The sequence below is a fragment of the Brienomyrus brachyistius genome, chromosome 16 (assembly GCF_023856365.1).
Source record: "Brienomyrus brachyistius isolate T26 chromosome 16, BBRACH_0.4, whole genome shotgun sequence".
Taxonomy (NCBI): Eukaryota; Metazoa; Chordata; class Actinopteri; order Osteoglossiformes; family Mormyridae; genus Brienomyrus; species Brienomyrus brachyistius.
In genome coordinates, this window is record NC_064548.1 from 24,252,814 (window position 1) to 24,274,204 (window position 21,391).

At 49.9% G+C, this 21,391-nt stretch overlaps 2 protein-coding genes across 4 annotated transcripts in view; both read left to right on the forward strand.

Moving 5' to 3' along the window:
* The first annotated feature begins 202 nt into the window (after positions 1–202).
* Positions 203–1,764, forward strand: LOC125709408 (uncharacterized). Its single transcript, XM_048977779.1, has 5 exons — positions 203–264; positions 461–712; positions 756–1,415; positions 1,530–1,544; positions 1,659–1,764. Exons 1-5 carry the CDS (start codon positions 203–205, stop codon positions 1,762–1,764), a joined length of 1,095 nt encoding a protein of 364 aa, XP_048833736.1.
* A 1,296-nt stretch (positions 1,765–3,060) lies between these two features.
* LOC125710281 (protein TANC1-like) overlaps positions 3,061–21,391 on the forward strand; it is a 74,304-nt gene continuing 55,973 nt past the window's right edge. For all 3 annotated transcript variants that reach the window (XR_007382949.1, XM_048979848.1, XM_048979850.1), the window contains exons 1-2: positions 3,061–3,195; positions 19,748–19,957. Coding sequence is in view for 2 of the 3 variants with exons in the window: in XM_048979848.1 (XP_048835805.1) it covers positions 3,135–3,195; positions 19,748–19,957 (271 nt within the window). In the remaining variant the exon portion in view is untranslated. The remainder of the gene's footprint in view (positions 3,196–19,747; positions 19,958–21,391) is intronic.

Sequence of the window (21,391 nt, forward strand, 5' to 3'; positions counted from 1 at the left end):
GTGAGATTCTTATCCTGAATAGTGAATCATCCAACTGCGGGTGGAGTGTAAGTGTCAAGGCGTCTGCTTAGGGAAACGCGAGTCAGCTAAGGGGCGACGTTACGGCTTCCTCCTCCTTCAGATATGAACCTGAACGTGCCTGGTTTCCTCCAGCTGCTGTCATGACATGTGCAACCAATGATGAATTTTAGGGAGTGCGGAAATGGCCACGGGGGCCATGAGGTTTAGTGACTCCTCACATGAGTCAGTCTGCCGTAAACCAAGGCGAGTCGCAGTCATGTCAGCCACCCACTCCTAAGGTGATGACTGGAAGTAAACACACGCACACACACGTTTGAATTTGTATCTTTATGGGGACCGTGGATTTATTTCTATGGGAAAAACCTTAACCCCCACCCAGCCCTAACTTTAACCATAAGTAACCAAATAAAATACAAAACTCTGCTGATGGCAGATGAAGGAATGCTGGTGGGCAGAACAATGGACCCCCCACAGAGATCCGACACAGTCAGGTGTGCTTCCCCGCCCCTTCGCTCACAGATTCGACACGGTCAGGTGTGCTTCCCCGCCCCTTCGCTCACAGGTCCGACACAGTCAGGTGTGCTTCCCCGCCCCTTCGCTCACAGGTCCGACACGGTCAGGTGTGCTTCCCCGCCCCTTCGCTCACAGATCCGACACGGTCAGGTGTGCTTCCCCGCCCCTTCGCTCACAGGTCCGACACGGTCAGGTGTGCTTCCCTGCCCCTTCGCTCACAGGTCCGACACGGTCAGATGTGCTTCCCTGCCCCTTCGCTCACAGGTCCGACACGGTCAGGTGTGCTTCCCCGCCCCTTCGCTCACAGGTCCGACACGGTCAGGTGTGCTTCCCCGCCCCTTCGCTCACAGGTCCGACACGGTCAGGTGTGCTTCCCCGCCCCTTCGCTCACAGGTCCGACACAGTCAGGTGTGCTTCCCTGCCCCTTCGCTCACAGGTCCGACACGGTCAGGTGTGCTTCCCTGCCTCTTCGCTCACAGGTCCGACACGGTCAGGTGTGCTTCCCTGCCTCTTCGCTCACAGGTCCGACACGGTCAGGTGTGCTTCCCTGCCTCTTCGCTCACAGGTCCGACACGGTCAGGTGTGCTTCCCTGCCCCTTCGCTCACAGGTCCGACACGGTCAGGTGTGCTTCCCCGCCCCTTCGCTCACAGATTCGACACGGTCAGGTGTGCTTCCCCGCCCCTTCGCTCACAGGTCCGACACGGTCAGGTGTGCTTCCCCGCCCCTTCGCTCACAGGTCCGACACGGTCAGGTGTGCTTCCCCGCCCCTTCGCTCACAGGTCCGACACGGTCAGGTGTGCTTCCCCGCCCCTTCGCTCACAGGTCCGACACGGTCAGGTGTGCTTCCCCGCCCCTTCGCTCACAGGTCCGACACGGTCAGGTGTGCTTCCCCGCCCCTTCGCTCACAGGTCCGACACGGTCAGGTGTGCTTCCCTGCCTCTTCGCTCACAGGTCCGACACGGTCAGGTGTGCTTCCCCGCCCCTTCGCTCACAGGTCCGACACGGTCAGGTGTGCTTCCCCGCCCCTTCGCTCACAGGTCCGACACGGTCAGGTGTGCTTCCCCGCCCCTTCGCTCACAGGTCCGACACGGTCAGGTGTGCTTCCCCGCCCCTTCGCTCACAGGTCCGACACGGTCAGGTGTGCTTCCCCGCCCCTTCGCTCACAGGTCCGACACGGTCAGATGTGCTTCCCCGCCCCTTCGCTCACAGATCACAGCAGCTCCGCTTAGCAGCTTACGGCATTTCTGCTTCGGTGTTTTCTCCTCAGCGGTGACGGGGAGGTGCGTGACAGCTGGCAGCTAAACACAGAGGCTTTTGTTTCCCACTATTTTGAGGACCAATATACACAAAATTGTGGAAATGCTTCAGATATTTAGAGACTGCAGAGCTTTATTCAACTGTTGCTCTAGTTACTTATTTAATTGTCCAATGTCTGATATTTGTAACATTCTTTGGTTGTTGAAACATACCGGCAATATTAGTCTAGTAATTTTTAAAACAATGCCAAAAATGCTAGATGTTCCACTGTTCTGGCTGGTACTTTCTCTGTTCCTTTGAAAGGCATTCAGAGGAGAGCTGCAGAAAGAGCATTTATATATATATATATATATATATATATATATATATATATATATATATATATTATTCATGTAAAATTTGGGGCCGTATAATTTAGGGTGAGTCATCTAGACCTCGATTGCCTGCTGACCAAAATGCCTGACAAGCAGTCGGCTTGCGCTTCGGTGCCAACGGCCGGCTTTGCTCAGGGGGTGCTGCCCCCCCAGCGTTGTGCCGAGGCTGCGATCTCCATATCACAGACTCCAGCCACTTATCTCAGGTGTGGCACTGGGATCCAGTGGATCCCTCAGTCAGGAGGAAAGCCCCCCATATGAATCGGCCAGTGGCGGACCTGGAAGCACATGCTCCAGGGTCACGAAAAGGTCCGCCGGGGGGGGGGGGGGGTTGCTGTCCCCTGGCCGCTCGCACAGGGTGCAGCTATTGGGGTTGTGTTCTTGCATTCTTAAGACTCGCGTTCTCAGACCTCTTCTGCTCGGAAAGAACAAAATAATCTGAGACTGTAATCTGCCGCTTAGCAGTGAGTAGCATGACGTTAGCCGAGTTTCTGTTTGAGTTTTACATCACCCCAGGCAGTCTGTGGAACTTAGGAACCATCTGGCCCCCAAAGAGCCAAGGTGACGAGGCCCTAACCCCTCTGATGGGTAGGCGGCTCTGCCTTCGTGTTGCAATCCCTCAGATTTTGTAGCAGCTCATCACCACCTGCCGTCATCCTTTAAAATTATTCCATGAAGAACATATTCACCGGAACTTTAAAAAAAAAATTACTATTTCTCCTGCTAAAACTGAGCATGGTCAGCTCTCTGCACGTTGTGGTAACTGGCGAATGTCCACATCTTGGGAGATAAGATACTATGTTCTTCCTGGTCACATGCTGCTTCATTCTTAGCTGGAATGGGAGGGGGGTACTGGGGTCAAATTGGAGGGTGGGATGGGGTTACGACCACTAGCTATGCTGACTGTGACTGAGACTATCTTGGCTTTGTCCCCACAGTTGGCGACATAGACACCCAGGAAACGCACCATGTTCAAAGCCGTGCTGAAGAAGAACAGAGAGAGTGGAAAGGGGAGCAGGGGGGAGCCAGGTATGTGGGGGGGGGGTCTTCCTCTCCTTTAAAGACCTCTGGGGCCAGACCTTAACCTGAGAGAGCGGCGAGGGATCCCCGTCCACCAAGGAGACGACGTTACTATTCGTCAGCCCGGCTGTCTGGATCGGCCTCATTGGCCATCACTGTACTTGTCTCTCTATGTTCCCTTGGTGTTGGGAGACCCTGTTGTCTTTCATGCACTCTTAACGTCTCACCCTCAAATGGGGCGTTTGCGTACCGAGTCCACACTATATTCCGGTAACCAACGTAAACATGAACTTGTTGCCGTTTCGTGTTTCACTTGTCAGAATCCGGCACGTTCTGTGTCAGTTTCCAGGCGTACATTTCCGACACTAGTCAAGTGACAGCCAAACCAGAGGGTTCAGTTAGTCTCCCGAGCTGCTGAGCCGCCTGAGCTGAAGGTGGGCAGTGCTGAATCCTCCGAGGGTCTAAATTAAGCTGCGAAACAAGTCTTGCCTCCGAAAGATATTCAGCGGAATCTCATAAAATTTTCAGCAGGATACAGTTGAGCTCTGTCAGGTGTGTCTGAGGGTGTAGCTGTGTGTGTCTCCTTCTGCAGTGGCTACACCTTTGTCCTACAAAAGATAATCTGCTCCTGACATCCGCCTCTCTGTGGTACAGCGGTGAGTACGGGGGGGGGGGGGGGGGGGGGGGGCGAGTGGGGTGGAAAGAGACAGGACTCCTTCCATGTTTTCCATTTTGTCATGGGCTCGCCGCATTCCAGCATGCCGTCGTCAGTCGTAAATCGCTCGCTGACACGTAACTGCACACCCGTGAGAAAACGCTTCAGCGGTGCGGTGGGGTTGGTGGGGGGGGGGGCTAACTGGCACGCCTTCAGTGGGGGAGTTTGACAGTCTTGTCACTCCTACTCGTTCTGCTGGCTTCCAGCACCGGTTTGGTTGGGACTTGTCCTTGCTGTCGGCCTCTGCTTCACTAACCAATAAGCAGCCAGGCTGTCAGTGTGCTCTGCCCTCCATTGGACGGCCAGTTTTCGTGACTGAACAAAGTGAGAGGACCCTCCTCCATCCACTAATTAAACAATTAGCTTTTTCTGCACTATTATCTTGATATTGGGATAAAGTGGCTATTTAAGGGAGGTTTCCAGTCAAGTCCCAGTTGGTATCTTGCTGTTGAAATCTTTATCCACTTAATAACTTTAACAGAATCATCACATAAAGGTTAATACATGACAAGCTGTGTGTTACATGTCTTTAAACGCACAGCTGCGGAGGCAAAGAACCACCCAACGCACAGTGGAGCCAACGACGAAACATTTAGCTTAGACATGCCCATAGCCACTGTTGCCAATTCGAAAACTGTCCACTGCTAAAACCATGAGCCAGGTGTTACCCCAAAATGTTGTAGGTCTTGAATTTTAAATATTGTTAGTTAGAATTAAAGATTTATAATAGTGCATCGATTTATCACTGTGATTTTCCTGCCTGGCAAAATCATTTCATAAGGATTTTATATTGAAATATTTTTTGTAGATGTCTTTGGGTGGGAAAAGGCACAATTAAAACTTATCTGAGTTCAACCCCCCACAACCCCTCTGTAAATATGCCCCAGCACAGGAGTCCTGCTAAGCCAGAATGATTGGTGGATTGCTGTTTCCTTATCCAGTAAGGACTTGCCTGCCACCGGCTGTGTCACACCCTTACCTCATGGTAACCGTGAGAATGGCAGGAGGCCCCGCCTCCCAGCTGCTCATTGGTTGCAAACATCATGACACAGATGAGCTGTCTGGTTGACTTGGTGATCACATGGTTTACCATCATCGTCGGATACAAGCCATCATTGGCCGACAGTTAGATCAGCAAGCAAATAATTTTCCTTTCATTTCCCAGTTGAGTTGTCAATGGGGGTCGTGCTGATTTGAACAGGTGTTCCCAAAAATGAAGATTATGGCAGAGGAATAGTCGCAGAATGCAACTTCACAGCTTGCAAGATGAACTGATTCTCTTTTACTGATGACCGTGTTCATCTTAATGTTACAGCAGATGAAGTTCGCGAAGCGTTTCGAAAGTACAGGCTGAGCCCTGTGATTTCGGTTCAGTATATAGAAATTTTAATTTCATCCTTTCCAAGCCTGGAAACATGGGAGAAACTTAATTAGCCTCGTTTATAAAGGGTTCACGTTCCTTGTTCTCAGTCTGCACAATTATAAGGAAATGTGTCAGGCGTTTCTCCGAGCAAGTCTGACGAGTGCCTCGACTCGTGAAACGCACTCGGCGTTCCCGGAATGCCGTGTGCTTTCCCGAGCATGTCGGCTCCAGCTTCCGGTCACCTCTGTGCCAAGTCCGGGAGACTGCTGCACTCAGCAGGGTCTTTCACCCCTGGGTGGGGCTACTGTGGCTGGACAGAAGTGTAATGTCTGTGGCCTGTACCGCAAATGAGGTTAGTAATACGGGCCCCCCACTCCACCCCAGGGAAAGCTGAGTTAATCAGATTGTGTTCACTTACAAAATATGAGGCCATGTTCCTCCGTTGGGACTTATTGCATATGAAATATTCACCGCATCTTCTGTTGGATGGGGCGTGTGTGGATGCTGCCTTGGTTAGATTTGGTTTATTATTTATATCAAATCAAAAATGGATTGGGTGGGTGTTAGTGTTTAATAGTGTGGCACACTTCTTCATGCACAGTCACTTCTGGGTCTTACTGGTCAGCTGCTGTCGTCTTTTATTTTTTTCTGTAGAAACTAGTTTAGTCCTAAATCTGTTACGTGTTCTGGGTCTGCAGCAGCGGTGAGATAAATTAGGATGGAAGTCCTGAGATCAGGTTTTCGGGCCCCACAAGATTGCTGTTTCAGATCACGCGGGGGAGAGTCAGATTGACCGGGTCCAGGTTAGTGTTGTCAAAAATGTCGAAAGTACCGATAGAATGGATTCTGTTGTATAAAACTGTTTCGATACCATCATGGTGTTGAGTCTACAGCCCACACCTCCTGTTTGCTCTGATAACTGCCCGCAGGCTCCCAATGCGTACGCCTAGACCTGCAGTCTCACTTACGGGGTGTTACGGAGATGATTAGCTCTGAAGTGGCAGGACTTTCTCCATTGTGCATAATCAACAAAGAGTTTAGCTGGAGTGGCGTCTAGAGATGCTTTGTGCTAAATGAAGACCGTAAACCAGAGCACATTTAGAAAGGTTTTTTTTTTTTTAAATATAGTGACATCAGTTTACAAGGATGTAAAGTTTTTACTGCGAACAAAATTGCATTTGAAATTTTTTCATCACATTAAATTATGTTGAAAATGGTATCGAATTTCAATATTTTTCCTGCTCTTGTATTGAAATTTGATTTTTTTGTATTGTGATAACAGTAATGCAGGTTCAGGTGGAAGCGCAGGGCAGACAGGGAGTGGAGGCGAGACCCCAACAAGCGCAGGAAACCATGCCAACTTTGGAAAACTCGTTTCGCTTCTTGATTAGCCGTCCGCCAGTTGACTGAGAGCCATGCTGCTTGTGCCGTTGACATGCACAGGAGGTGGTGAATTGCGATGCAGGGCATGGCGCCGCACGACGGAAAGTGTGGATGAGGGAACACAGGCTGGTCCGTAATTAAGTCACAGCTCAGGTGAGGGGGTGGGTGGGGGGGGGCTCCTCACTGTCTGACAGCTCCGCCCGCAGGGAAAAGCCCATAAAATCAAGGAAATCTGCCCCCCGCAGCAGACACTGCGATCATTAGTTGGGTTAACAAGGGTTACTTGGATACTTGGAGCCCACCAGTGCATGTGCTGGTGATATACAGAACCAGTCAAAAGTTTGCACACACCACCTACAAAGGAGAGTGATATTGTCATATGACCTGGGGTCTGTACTATGAAGCGGGGTAACTGGGTTACTGGCTTATCGGGGTAACTTGTCGGATTTAAGGTAGTCTGGGTGAAATGTAACTGAATGAATAGGAAGCCCATTTAAACGGTGGTACCTTAAATCCGACAAGTTACCCCGATAAGCCAGTAACCCCGCTTCGTAGTACAGGCCACCTGACCTAAACCCAGTACAAATGATTTTGGAGGAGTTTGTCCAGAGTGTGACAGAGAAGTGGCCAGTGAGCAGTGAGAGCGCAGCATACGCCGGAAGTCCTTCAGGACAGCTGGAAAAGCATCTCCGGAGATCACTGCATGAAACTGGCATAGAGGAGACAGTGGGGTTAAGGGCCTTGTTCAAGGGCCCAATGATGGGGTGGGATCACTCTGCTGATCCAGGGATTTCAACCGGCAACCCAGGGAGCTGCACCCCCCCCCCCCCCCCAACAAATTATTTGTTTTGTTTATTACTGTTTTGGTCACTAAATAAACCAAATATGTTATTTTTCAGTTTTGATGTCTTTATAATTATTCTAAAATGTAATGAATAGTACAGCCTCTTTATGGGTAGGCGTGTCAACTTTTGACTGGTACTGTAAGTAATGTGCGTGTCCCGAGTCGACGTCTCTAACGTCTTTACGATGGCTTTGGGCCTATTGTGTCTTTAAACATGACTGGGATGGGGGGCTGTTTTAGCAAAGGCGGTCACTGCTCTCTGCGCGATCGTTGTTCTCAGGGCGATCGCTGCTCTCTGCGCGATCGTTGTTCTCAGGGCGATCGCTGCTCTCTGCGCGGTCGTTGTTCTCGGGGTGGTCACCATTCTCAGGGTGGTCGCTGTTCTCGGCACGGTCGTCGTTCTCAGGGTGGTCGCTGAGCTGGTCGCAGTGCCTCAGCTTCTCCGTATGAATTGATTCTGACTAATTAAGAGCCGCTGTTAGCATGGCGCCTCCACTTCCTGACGGAGCCGGTTCTGCCTGCCCCCCAATCCACAGCCCCCTCAGGCGTGTCCAATTAAACAATCCAGTTCTTTTCCTTTTTTTTTTTGTAACCGTCTGTTCAGAATTATCTGGCTTAGATCCATCTGGTGAAACTTTTCGATGCCTTTCATCTGTTGCTTAATGTCTGAGCACATATAATATGTTTAATGTGTTTTAGATACAATATGCATATTTCTATAATAAACAGACTTTGGGCTGTGCTGTCCTGATACCGGGTCCAGCTCCTCACCCTTTGGGGGTAGCAGAGGGTTATTGGTGCTCCCATTAATGACTCTTTTACACACCTTGAGGACAAATGGCCATCAGCAGCAGTGAGCAGGCAGCAGTGAGGTCACGTGACTCCCATGGGGCGCTGTAACTCTCCTCGTCGCCGCTCCCGTCCTGCAGGTGTGGAAAAGGGCAGAAGGCAGACTGACGTGGTGGTCGTTTTTATTTACCGGTGCCGTCCGCTGTGAGAGTCCCGGCATGGCCTCTGTGAATCGCTTATAGGATATGGGCATGTTGACGCGGCCCTTAACGAGACCGCAGAAGGAGGGGGTTCAGCGCAGAAGGAGAAAACCGTCGCAGCCTAAAAGCGGGCTGCCCGTCCCCCGCTGCTTTAATGTTTACACACCATTTAGAGCCCAGCCAGCAGCATATTTAGACTTTATCCTGCCTTTTTACCGCCCCTCCAGCACGAGAGACATAGTGGGTATGCAGTCAAAGAAAGGTTGAGTGCCTTTTACAATACTCAAATGGAAGAAAATGACATTTTTACTTACGGACAATTTTACAGGAAACCTGCTGTTTTTCTTTTCTTTCAGAAAAAGGCCTTTTCCTTCAAGTCCAAAAGATGTAGCTTCTGCTAACAGAATTAATGTTAGATAGTGACAAGAGGAGAGTCACAGCTGTCAGAGGGGATTGTGAGTAATTCGGAGGTGAGGTGGTATTTTGGTGTCAGCTGGCCCGGGAGCCTTCCAGCCTTCCTCCTGACCGTTTCCTGTCGCTGTTCTGGTAGAGCATTCAATGAATCTGAGGGAGGTTTACGCACGGTTGGAAACATCTCCATCGCCACGAAAACGTTCTGCTTCCCACAGATGCCTCATTTCATCCACGGGGTGAAATAACTTCTCCTCTGGGCTGATGCAGGAATTGCACACAGAATGGGTTAGAGCTGACTAGGTGGTGGTTAGTAGCTGATGGTTAGGGGATGGTAATTAAACCGTGGGTGGTAAACTGGTGCTAGTAATCGGCCACACACCTTATTCGATGACGGTTTCTGTCAATAGGGGATGTTTCCCCAGGAACAGTGAAATGTTCTGTGGTTAGTAAACACCCGTTCGTTCTCCCCTTCTTTCCTCAGTGAAATCCCCCCCGTCCTTGTAACTTCTTCACTCTGGGGGGGCCGGCCCTCTTCCTAAACACTCATTTGTTTTGATGCTCCCGGTTCAGGGAGTAGGAGCTGGGACAATGAGGCCGTTCCCCGGGGTGTGGGCTGCTGCGGTCCTGGGGCCCCCAGGGCTTGCTGCTCACGATTGTCGGTGACGGCGTATTGGAGACGTTGCTGGGAAGGTCTCCGCAGCACATCTGCCAGCTGTAAATATGGCACTAGCTGGATGCCCGCCCAGAAGGCCACGCCCCCCACGGGCGGGATGGCTCCTCCATACCTTTTTAGATGTTTGTTTATGCCGCATCGCTTGGCTGCTTGGCAAAGGTAATTATTTGGCTCCTTTTGTTTTGGAATATTTTGATCTTTTTTTATCCTTTGTACGGTTCTAGGTTGGTACTTCAGCAAAGTCCGAAGCAGAAGGAGCCTTCAAGGGGCTTAAGGTGGCCATATACTTTAAACAATGTCGAAAAAGAACTCTCTCTAGAACAATCCGTTGCTTATTTATGTGTCTCCGCCTTGTTTGTTTAATGTCACACCACAACCCAGATGACACACATTGTTTTCCATGCAGCAGCCACACACACAGAGGGCAGTCAGATACATTGTGGCGAATGCATGAGTCATTTTAATAAAGGAGATGACTTTTAAATATTGCTAATTAATATGTGTATTTGTGTATTTCTGTTAATAGTAAACTGTGTCGTAACTGTGTGGTGTTTGCTGTGGAATGCGGGTGTTTCGTTAGCATGTAACCGTAACTGTCGTGTAAATGGTTGGCTTCCCACTCACAGCTCATACGTCGTATTGCTAAAACAATGCGGATTTTCATCGGAATTATACAACCATTCTTAAGCTGCCGGTTACTGAGTTAGCTGCTGAGGTGCTTGTAGCTGATTTTATCTGCAGCTCAGAGCTTGATGTCAGGCTGCACGGCGCCCAATCCCTGGTATCATGTGGAATACGGACACAATGGCCTCTGGGTGGCGTCCAGGCCTCCGACTCTGAGTGTAGTTTTTCTCTTGTTTCCTTGACCCCGGCTGAACCAGGCTCAGCAGATCCCTCTTTCTCAGTTTCACCGGTCGTCTTGTGCGATATGTACACATAAAGGTGCTGGCATGGTGCGGGACTCACACAATGGTGGGAGGCGTGGCCGGTCCGTGATGTCCTCAGAGTGTTGATACCGAAAACCCTGAGACATGTCACTGCTGTGATGTTTCGAAATGTTTTGGCTCAACACTGCGAGGTAACTGTCCCCTCTAAGGTGGTGACTTCTCATATCTCTCTCTCTCACTCACTCACACACACACACACACACACACACATCTCTGTGGGCACCATCCATTCATTTCTACGAGCATATACCCCTGATCCCACCAATGACCCCCCCCCCCAGCCCCAACCTTAACCATAAGCATCCAAACACAATTCAAAACTTTTGGCATTTTAGTTTTTTTGATTGCAGTCGCAGATTTTTATAAAATTGATTTTCCCTTGTGGGGACCGAAGAAAATGTCCCCACAAGCTGAAAATAACAGGTTATCACACTGTGGGGACATTTGGCCCCCTAATATAATATGTACGTCACACACACACACACACACACACACACACACACACACACACACACATAGAGCATCCCACATTAAAGCATAATCCAAAGCATTAAGTCAAGACACTCATTTCCCCAAAGGTCTGGAGCAGAACGTGACATTTTTCACTTGTTTTATCTTTTATTAATGACCCTATGAAAACCTGAAGAAAGTCTGATGAGAGAGAATACATTTGTCCGTAATACCTATATAAAGACCCATGTTGATTTAAAACTATGGAAAAAGGGATGGTTCAATAACCCAGGAATTGAAGCTTTCCGACATTTAACAGTGTATAATACAAAACCAGCTAAAATCAAGCTAATGAAAATACCTCTTGTTGGTGATGAGTGCAGATTTTTCAGATGCTCTATTTTAACGAGAGGAGCTTGGAAGATACCATAGTGCTGATTTGTAGGGGTGTGAATATTTATTAGCCTTGCGTCTAAGGACAAACCATATAATATATCGGTTTATTAAATCTAGATTTATTATTATTTATTGTCTGAGTGCATTTTTTTTTCCCAGAAATTTGCGGAATTATTTTGGCACACTCCGAATCCTAGATGACGTCAATAACAATAAACTTTTAAGGTCTCCTATTGAGTTAGTAGGGGATAAGTAGCAGGTGGAAAGGTTTGGGAGAAAGACCTAGTTTGGTGTAAAATGCCATTGTGCATGAACATTGTGCTGTCTTACCCACTAAGCTCATAAAAGTTCACTGCTGGGATTGTCACCCCAGTTTCCTGGGCCATTTGTATGCTTTGCTATCAGCTCGGCTGCTTACCCAGAAGGCTGTAGTTTCCCGTCAAAATAAAAGCATTTAAGGTGAAGGTATCCATACCTGTATATACCTCTATGTTTTTGTTGTGGGTCCCCAAGGGCGAGGAGGTGAATCTGAGTGCCACCCTCTTGCTGATGAGTGGCCTTTGCAGTATCCATCTGTGTCCCATTCCTCCGTGAGTGTGAGCTGTACGGATGGAGCCCCCCCGGCCAGACCACTGCGGGACGGTTGGTGGGATGGTCAGGGAGCTGTGGACAGTCGAACCCTAGTCGATGGGGGTCCGCAGGAAGCCCAGAGCTCGGCGAGGAGAGTGAGGCCACAGCGAGCCGTGTTGCTTTTCTGCGGAGGGTTTCTCTCCTGTGGAGGAAATGGGCCGTCACTGTTGAGAACAGCCACACGTCATGGGAGGTGCCGAGAAAAGGTAGAGGATGGCCAGTCCAGCGTGGTGGTGCCAAGAGGAGTGACGGAGCGACAGCACCTACCTCTGAGCACAGAATGAACCTGCGTTTTATGGCACCGTGACGCCTGGAAGGTGAGAGGGCACCGACCAAACGGGGCAGGCTTTCCGTTCCTTCCTTGGCCCAGATGGTCCGGCAGAAAAATGAGTCCCTAGGAACCGGAAGTGACGTCATCAGTTGGAGGCTCTTTTGTCTACGCTGAATGGCCAAAAGTATGAGGACACTCTTATTAATTATAGGAATTGCCCAGTTAAGCCACACCCATTTTGGAGAGCAGAGGCGATTACAGTAACAAAGGGCTTCATGTTAATCCCTTTGGTCTCAGAATGAGATGTAGCACAAGCTGGTGGCCGCATACTTTTGCCTGTGTGTTGTATCTTCTCAAATCGCTTCTCCAGTGCTGGGTTGCAGTGAGTCTACAGGTTTATAGTCAGCTTACGGGCCTGGACCTGTCAGGTTGAGATTCACATCGCCGCAAAACTCCAATGTAAATATTTATCTGCATAAACAGATGATTGGGGCAGCAGCTGTATAGAAGCTTTATGGACCTGAATCCCTCTTGTGGGAACACAGCACATGGAGCAGATCGTTCCTTGCGGGGGGGGGCACTGCCGTCTTCAGACTTGGTGGCTCAGGTTACTGTCTCTGAAAGCCAGTCCTTCACCTCTGAACTTCAGTGCCTCCTGCTGAGGACCCCGCAGAGTGGCGGACCAGCCTTAATGAAATCGGGGGCTGCTTAGAAAAGGTGTCGCGGTAGGAAGTCATCAATCACAGATGAACTTCTAGGGCGCTGCTGCAAAGCAGAGCATGAAAGGGTCCTTCAGTTGCCTTGTTCTTCTCGTGGTTTTTTTTTTGTTCCTTGGGGGGTTGTTTTACGGCTGAGCGAACCATGATTTTATTTATTTATTTGTTTATTAAAATGGGGGTGGGACCACAGTCGGCACCCCGTCCCCTCTTCTGCAGTGCAGTCTGCCCGGTGGCCCACACATGTCCAGCCGCGAAAGTCGTGTACCGGTGGTGTTAGAGCCTGGCGGACAAACGGGGGGAGCTTCTAGGGGGCTCTCGCGAAGGTGTGAGGAGACCCGTCAAGCAGGTGTCAAAACAGCAGCATGGTGCAAACGTGCAGCGTGACCTTAGATCTCTGAGGTCAGGAGAGAAGGCAGTGGGGCTTGGGGGTGAACAGGAGCCCTCCACTGTGTGGGCGGGGCTTGGGGGTGAACAGGAGCCCTCCACTGCGTGGGCGGGGCTTGGGGGTGAACAGGAGCCCTCCACTGTGTGGGCGGGGCTTGGGGGTGAACAGGAGCCCTCCACTGCGTGGGCGGGACTTGAGGGTGAACAGGAGCCCTCCACTGCATGGGCGGGGCTTGGGGGTGAACAGGAGCCCTCTACTGTGTGGGCGGGACTTGAGGGTGAACAGGAGCCCTCCACTGCGTGGGCGGGGCTTGGGGGTGAACAGGAGCCCTCCACTGCGTGGGCGGGACTTGAGGGTGAACAGGAGCCCTCCACTGCGTGGGCGGGGCTTGGGGGTGAACAGGAGCCCTCCACTGCATGGGCACAGGCTGGTGATCCCTCTGAAGATGCCACCATGCTGGTTTAAGTTTACATTGCTGCTGCCACCGTCGTCTTCGACGACGATGATGATGATGATAATGATGATGATAGTGGTCTTGCCTTTGCCCAGGTTTGTGTTCCAGAGGCCTCTGGGAAACCTGCAGCAGATTCCAAGGTGCTCGTCTACATTTCACCTTTGGCATGGCCTTGGCTGACAAACTGTCCCCTCCCCTCCCCTCCCAGCCCCTCCCCTGATCCTGGCAGGTTATATCAGCCGCTCCCCACATCAGTACTACACACATTTGCACCCTACTTTTTGGGAAATGCACCCCCCACTGCAGCCTTGTTAATATGCATGCCTTCACACACAGAGACGAGTGTCCAATTAATATTCCCGATTGACTGCTCTGGCCCCCCCAATCTTCACCCCCCCCCGTGACTCTGTACTGGTGTCCATATGGTCCAAGCCCCTCAAAAGCTCACGGAAAGTGTTTTTGTTCCTGGTCAGCACTGACTGACAGTGAAGCCTCAATGTGGGGTGGGCAGGGGGGTGGGGGGGCGGATTTTCACCATCGGGGGCCTGTTAAGGGTCTTAACACAGATGAGCAGTGGCTCCATCAGCAACAGTTTCGCTAATGCGTTACTAATGTTTGTGAACGCAGGCTGGTGTCAGTCGCAGTCCTTGATATTGCAAAGAGCTCATTGCAAGCAGGTTTAAATAATGCAAGGATGCCTGTCTCTGAACTTTCACTGAGGTTTCTGCGCTATGGCATAAGACCGTTTATACCGAGGACATGTCTGCAGCCAGCCCCCACATTGAACACACACACACACACACACACACACACACACACACACACACGCTTTTCATGTGTTGTTTTGTTTTGTTATTCCTCCTCATCTCACTCTTTGCTACCTGTCCTTGTTGGCAGAGGTTTTTGATCCCTTTTTTATGTCAGTCACCCAGGGATTACATAATCAGTTGTGTATTGTGGCTGTTGCTATAACAACACCTAGCCAACAGAAGTAATTGTGAGGTCTGGGTAGAGTCTGTCCTTTCGGGGATGTGGAGTTTGGCTACATGCGGGTGGCTGTTATGGAGTGTTAAGGGAGAAAAGGGGGTTTTTCTTTATTTTTTTTTTAAACAGCAGGGGAGGGGTTGGGGGGGGGCGGCGATGTCAGTTATCGCCGGGGGGCTCTACAGCAGCCTGTCAGACAGGTCTTGGTTGCAGTGATCATATGGTAAGAAGGCCTTGCCCAAGAAAGAATGGTTATGATCCATCCGGAGCTTTCCGAGACGCGCTATCTGACGCGCACACCGGTCTACCTGTCGATGTGGGGAATTCTCCGTCAGTCTCACTTCAACACGTCAGGCCTCACGATCATGTTCGACTAACTAACGTTCCCCCCCCCGTCTATCTGGCATTTATAGAAAGGGCGTCATATTATGCTATAACGTTATTGACGTTCAGTGTGCTCGTCTAACGTTTAGCAGATCTGTAGCGTGTCTGCGGGGAAGTGGTTAGCTCTGGCTGTCTCTTACACATGCTGTCAAGTCGTGATTCTCCTGCTTCATGAAGAACCACCACAGGATCCAGAGAGCCAGATTTTTATGTATCTGTAAGGACGTCTCCACCTCCTCATCACCTCCGTCAAAGTGAGAAAACACAGTTACAAGAAGATCTACTCTAGATCAAAATCCAGCCCAAATGGCTGGGAAGGGCTTTGAAATGTGATACTATGTATATCTGCCTGATCATTTGTAATGTCTGTAAGTTAACATGCTTTTTATATAATGTCCCACCTCGGTGGGCGGGGTCATATTTGGACACGCCCCTTAGCACCATATTTAAACACAGAAGGTGTAGTCATTTGCTGGCTCCTGTTTTTCCTGAAGCTTGAAAGGAGTTTCCTGCTTATAAAAGTCTTGGGTAAAATCATTCCCTTCAAATGAAGCAGTGGGTAAAATTAATAGTTCCTTCTCCAGAGACCTATTACTGAGTTAAAAAGAGAATTTGTAGAGCAGAGTCAGCTTAGCTTTGCTGTGTGGGGGTGGGGGGGGGGGCGTCTCCCAGATAATCGATTTCAGTTGGAGGTGTGACTTTAAATGCTACGATAAGGTTTCATCGAGAGCTTGGCAGCTTGGCCATTTGAAGATGGGAAGGATTTGTCATGGAATGGAGTCTGTTTTCTATCCTTCTTGGCTTGGTGCGGTATAATTACAAGGAGGACACTTCCTGTCCACACCAGGGCTCAAATTGTAGGCCTGTCCCGGGTCGGAGCTCGGAGAGTCGCCGAAATAACTGTAGCGGGTTGGGGAGCTGGACTCCCTCCCAGCAGAACCTCAGCAGCTGACCACCGGCTGACAGCCGGTCCTGCCCTGCTTTCTCTCTGGCTTTTTAATGTGGTTCCTCCCGTTTTTAATGGCCATCAACCCCCCAATCATCGGTGCTGTTGAATATTCATCTTGGCCCAGAGGTTTGTTCCCCCTGCCCGTTTTTCGGCGAGCTTTCATGGATAAGTGCTTACATTTTGCCATAACGTGCTTTTTTTCCCCAGCTGTGTTGTGGTTGGTTGAATAAAAGGGAGCTGGTTGGGAACATGAGGAAAACCTGCATGTGTTACCATCAAAGTTCTACACAATTCAGGGCGACTGAGTGAAATCACGAAAGCACACGTGGTTCTACTGTTAGCAGATAAGAAATCAAGAAAACACATCACTGTCTCTTTAAGGAATTTTGTATCCTTGGGTGGGTTGAACGGAGACCCCGCCCACTCTCAGACATCTGAGGCTGTGATGGGGTTATGCACACTATCAGCCAAACAAAATGGGAGCATGCGGCCTGCTTGCTGTTCTCTGATTGGACTCTTCTCGTGCCTGGTTTTCTAACATTAATTTACGGTGAGGAGGAGCCGTGTCCAAGGAGGTCTCCGACAGACTCATAATTCCAGCAGAAGGCATCCGTGGCCATACACTCCAGCTCCAGGCCTCTGGGGTTTGTGTGTCAGGATGGGGGGGTGGACTGTGTTGGTGCAGGAAAGAACAACTAATGCGCACAGCACGGCCCCTCTCTGAAGAACGTCCCTCAGAGTGCTCATCGGATGCTTCTGCGTCTCCAGCTGCAGTTCAAACTCTAGAACTTTCGACAGACAAATGGTGTCACGAAAACCAAAACAATAAATGGGGCCGTCCAGCCAGACGGGACAGGTTTATGGGTCACACGCGTCTGGGGGTGTTATCTCTGCAAGCCAGATACACCGAAGTCATGTGGTCTCAGCATGATTGAGTGCATCTTCCTACATGGTCCATAACAACAGGAGGTCCTGATTATGGAGCCTTATACCACAGCATTACAGAAATTTCTGGGTACATGTTTTGCTTCTGATTGGCTAGTGTGCATGAACTCCCAGCCAATAGAAACTTCTTTTGACCACCTATCAAAGCTAATCCAACGAGGCGGAGCTTAGCTTCTGGTGGCTGGTGCTGCTTCAGTGACTGCGAGCGCCGGAGCTCTCCCTCTACCATCATGCTCACATCCATGCCATCCAGCATTCAGCCCAGTTGCCAATGGAAACGCCTTCATGTTAAGAATTCCTAAGTTCACTGTTTCTGCAGGACTCGTTGCCTCCCCATTTGTTTCAGAATTACCAAAGATCAAACTTTGTGCTGAATATTAAGTTAAACAAATGTTAATCAAATGTGGGGGGATTAACTTGGAGCTTTGGTTCTGATGTACCGATGTCCTGCTTGGCGCCTGGGATGTACTGCAGGGCATTCTGGGAGTTTGCGCTGTGGTGTTCTCTCTCTCGCTTTCCCGGAGTGAGTTTCCAGCACTTTCTTAAACAGGCCCATCGTTTCTGGACATTCAGCGGCCTGCAGTGAAAATGGGCATTTTTATGTTTTTTAATCGTCTTGTACCTCATAACGTCTAAAGACATCTTCTGTAACCTGCAGGCCAGGCCACGGTAGCCCTGGGCGTGTCATACATGTTGCTTCATCTCTCTCTCTGTCTTCTTCTCCTTCCCTCTCTCACTGTCTGTCTGTCTACCTCTCTCTCGCTCTCTCCCTCCCTCCTTCCTTCCCTCCCTTTTATTTCTGGCCACCAGCACAGATTTCCAGCATGCACTGGAGCGGGCAATTGCTGGCCTCTCTCCACACCGCTGCTGGCCCGTGGGTCAGGCCAGAAGCAGCTCCCATCCCCAAATTGGGAACCTGGGGGCTGCCGTGAGGGGGCAGGCAATCCAGCTCCTTTCCTGCTCTTTACTCAGAACTGCATGAGCAGAAGATTTTAAGCTGTGGGTGGACTGGGGTGGGGGGGGGGGGTTGGCAGCCACGAAAGGGGAAGTTTGGGGCGGGCTAGTGCATGTGAAGTCAGCTGGTCCTGAGTGTGTGTGGGTATGTATACATTTTGGTATTGTGTGGATGATTTTTCCAAGAGGGAAACTCAATTTTATAAAAATCTGCGACTGCAATCAAAAAACTAAAAAAGCCAAAGTATGTTGTTTGGTTACTTATGGTTAAAGTTAACGCTGGGTAGGGTTAGGGTTAACATTGTTGGGATTAGGGTTTTTTTTACACTGAATTAAATGAGAGTCCCGGTAAAGATATGAATACAACCGTGTGTGTGTGTGTGTGTGTGTGTGTGTGTGTGTGTGTGTGTGTGTGTGTGTGTGTGTGTGTGTGTGTGTGTGTGTGTGTGTGTGTGTGTGTGTGTGTGTGTGTGTGTGCATGTGTGAGAGTCTTTGGGAAGGGGGGGGCTCAGCTGACATCTCAATACTGACACAACTCATCACCGTTTCCAACATTCAGTGAATTTTCAATGGATGTGAATGAAAAACAGTTTTAGCACATGGAGGGGGGGTCATGTCAGGGGTCAGCACTTCTTAACGGTAACCCAAACCCTAAAAACACTCTCCGTCACACCTGCTTCTCCTCAGACGCCTGTGTTCACACCGCCGCGCCCAGAGAAGGTCCTTGTTTTATGAAAAGCACCAGTGCTGAGCTCCCAATAGCCATCTGTCACTGTAAACACAGGCCTTTGGTGCGGAGCTCCAGCCCGCAGAGAGCCCCCCCTCCCTGGACACCCACGCCGTGGAATTGCGAGGCGGGCGATTTCCCCGTGGACAGCGCTGGCCAAACTGCCTCGATGTCCTGCCGGCGTCTGGCGGGCTTTAGGACCGGGAGGTGCTGTTTGGCCACATCCTCCCCTCTCTTGCCACATTACTGTCAGGACGCCCATGACTGGTGGCCTTGTTGTCTGACAGCTTCTCACCACCCCCCCCCCCACCTACAGATATGCAAGCATCTCATGGTTCGACCGCTGCGGCCATGTGCCACCTTAAATAAGATTTAATCTGAGCATCCCCCTTTCATATGAATGTTTGGGAGTATTGGGACACAGACCTCTGTGAATCCGGATGGTGCTTCAACAGGACGCTTTGAGCACGAGAGAGATGATCAGGCTTATTTGTGCTTAATTATGGATTCAGTTTTCACAGAGTGGTAAATAAACATGACCTAAGACACCTGTAATTAGCACCTGCCATGGTCATTCTGTTAGTTTTTTTCCCCGTGTCATTAGATTAAGAGATTGAGATCGGCATTGTAAAGCCACTCACAAGCATACGAAGGAGTTCCACTGTATTTTCATTGGTTGAATTTTGAGAAATTGTAAAGCGTGCCGGGAGGTGTAAGTCAGTGACAAATGTGGTCATTTTTTTAAATGTTTCTGCTCCTTGTGATTTTTAATTGCCTGCAGTTCCAGATGGCTGGCTGGTGTCTGCGCAGCCGGCACAGTCGGTGAGCAGATCTGATTGGCTGTCTGAAGCTGCGCAGGGTCAGCAGATATTAAGGAAGGCTCGAAAGATGGAAAATCTTCCCTAGGAAGGATTTAAACGAACTGCCATTCCGATCCAGCGGCCCTTGGCATGATCACTGCGCTGTTCCTCTCCTTCCTCTGCAGCCTGCGAGTTTTATGGCCACAGCGCCCCCCGCAGATTTCCGCTGGGTGGGGCGGCTCATCACCAAGACCCAGGCGGCTCCCGCTCCCTCGTCCCCGAGGACCTGGTCCGCCTGAGCCTGGCCAAAGGGACGTCCATGTCCCTCCCGTCCTCGCCCCTGCTTCCCCGACAGTCCTACATGACGGCCACACGCTCCACCAGGAAGTCCCCAGGTACGGCTCCGCCCCCAGCCCCGAAACCTCTGTCTCTCCCACCCTTTCATCTTCTCGCTCACCCGCTCCAGCATTAGGTGCTAAGAACATGGCCGACCAATCGCATACATTAAAAAGTATTGTAGACACCAGCTTGTCCAACATATCATTCCAAAATCAAGGGTATTGATTTGAAGTTGGTCAACCCTCTGTTACTCTCCTGGGGAGGCTTTCCATTAGATGGTGCAACATCTGGGGGGATATTGATGATGGGTGATCATGTCCCTTCCTGTGAGATTGTGTGGCTGACTCAGCAGTTGAACTGGCTCGCTGATTTTGATCTTCACAATCATTTCACTTGAGGAAATCTGACCGATGTGTTGGAAAGATGGCGTCCGGTGATGGTGCCAAGTGGAGAGTCACTAACCTCTTCTGTACAACCACCGATTCTGCCGATAATGTTTGTTGCAGGAGATTGTGAGACTGCTTAGTGATACATCTCTGCCAGCGATTCCTCTGGTTTATAGGGATGTACATACCTTTGGCTATATAGTGCAATTGCAGTCAGTTCTCCAGCTTTGTCTGTTCAGCATCTTTGGTGCCTGTTCTGACCTGCTTATGGTCCGTCGATTTTTTTTCGTATGGTCAAGCATGTATTGCAGTGATTAGAGACATTTGGTTCAGATTCAGCAGGATTCCAGTGGCTGAATGGTTTCCAATGTATGGAGGCCTTTCGTCTACATTTACGAGGCTGTGGGTGTCTGCTCCAGAAAATCAGACCCCAGTCGTCTTTGTTCTTACGACGCCGGCTCTTTCGTCAGCCTGTAACTTGGGTAAGAAAAGGCCGTCCTAATTACTCTGTTTCGTTTTGCCTTGTGATCTTTCGATTGGGTGTTTTTCATTCAAAGTCGAAAGGCACCTTCTATTCAAAACAGACAAACCCTGAGACATTGCTTTCAATCGGCCATTTTCATCTGATTTCCTCTCACATGCTCTGGTTAAATTCCCCATGAAAATGTGCAGATCTTAACCACAATGGACTCCAGTTCTGCTCTTTGTGTCTTTTTGGTCCGTGAGCTTGAGTCAGGCTTCAGCATGACTCCTATTAACCAAGAACAGAGACAAATATTTTTTTTTTCCTGCGTGGAATGACTTTGCTGGCAGTACAAGGTAAAGATGGTTTCAGATTGGAAGCCTCAAGTTAGAAAAACGCTGCAGTAACCCTTTGTCAGGTCAACGAAAATGGTGGGTAGGCGTGGAGTCATGTCGCTCAGGGGAACCTCCTATTTCACAGAATGAAGGAGAATTTGAGCACAGAACTCTGGACAGTAAATCGACACACATCTCCATGACATGTCCTTCTTGCTTGGTATTGTTATTAATGTGCTTTTACTTTTCATTCCATCGCTGTTCAAAGGCAAAGGTTACGAATCCGGATCCCTTTGTGTGGGACTC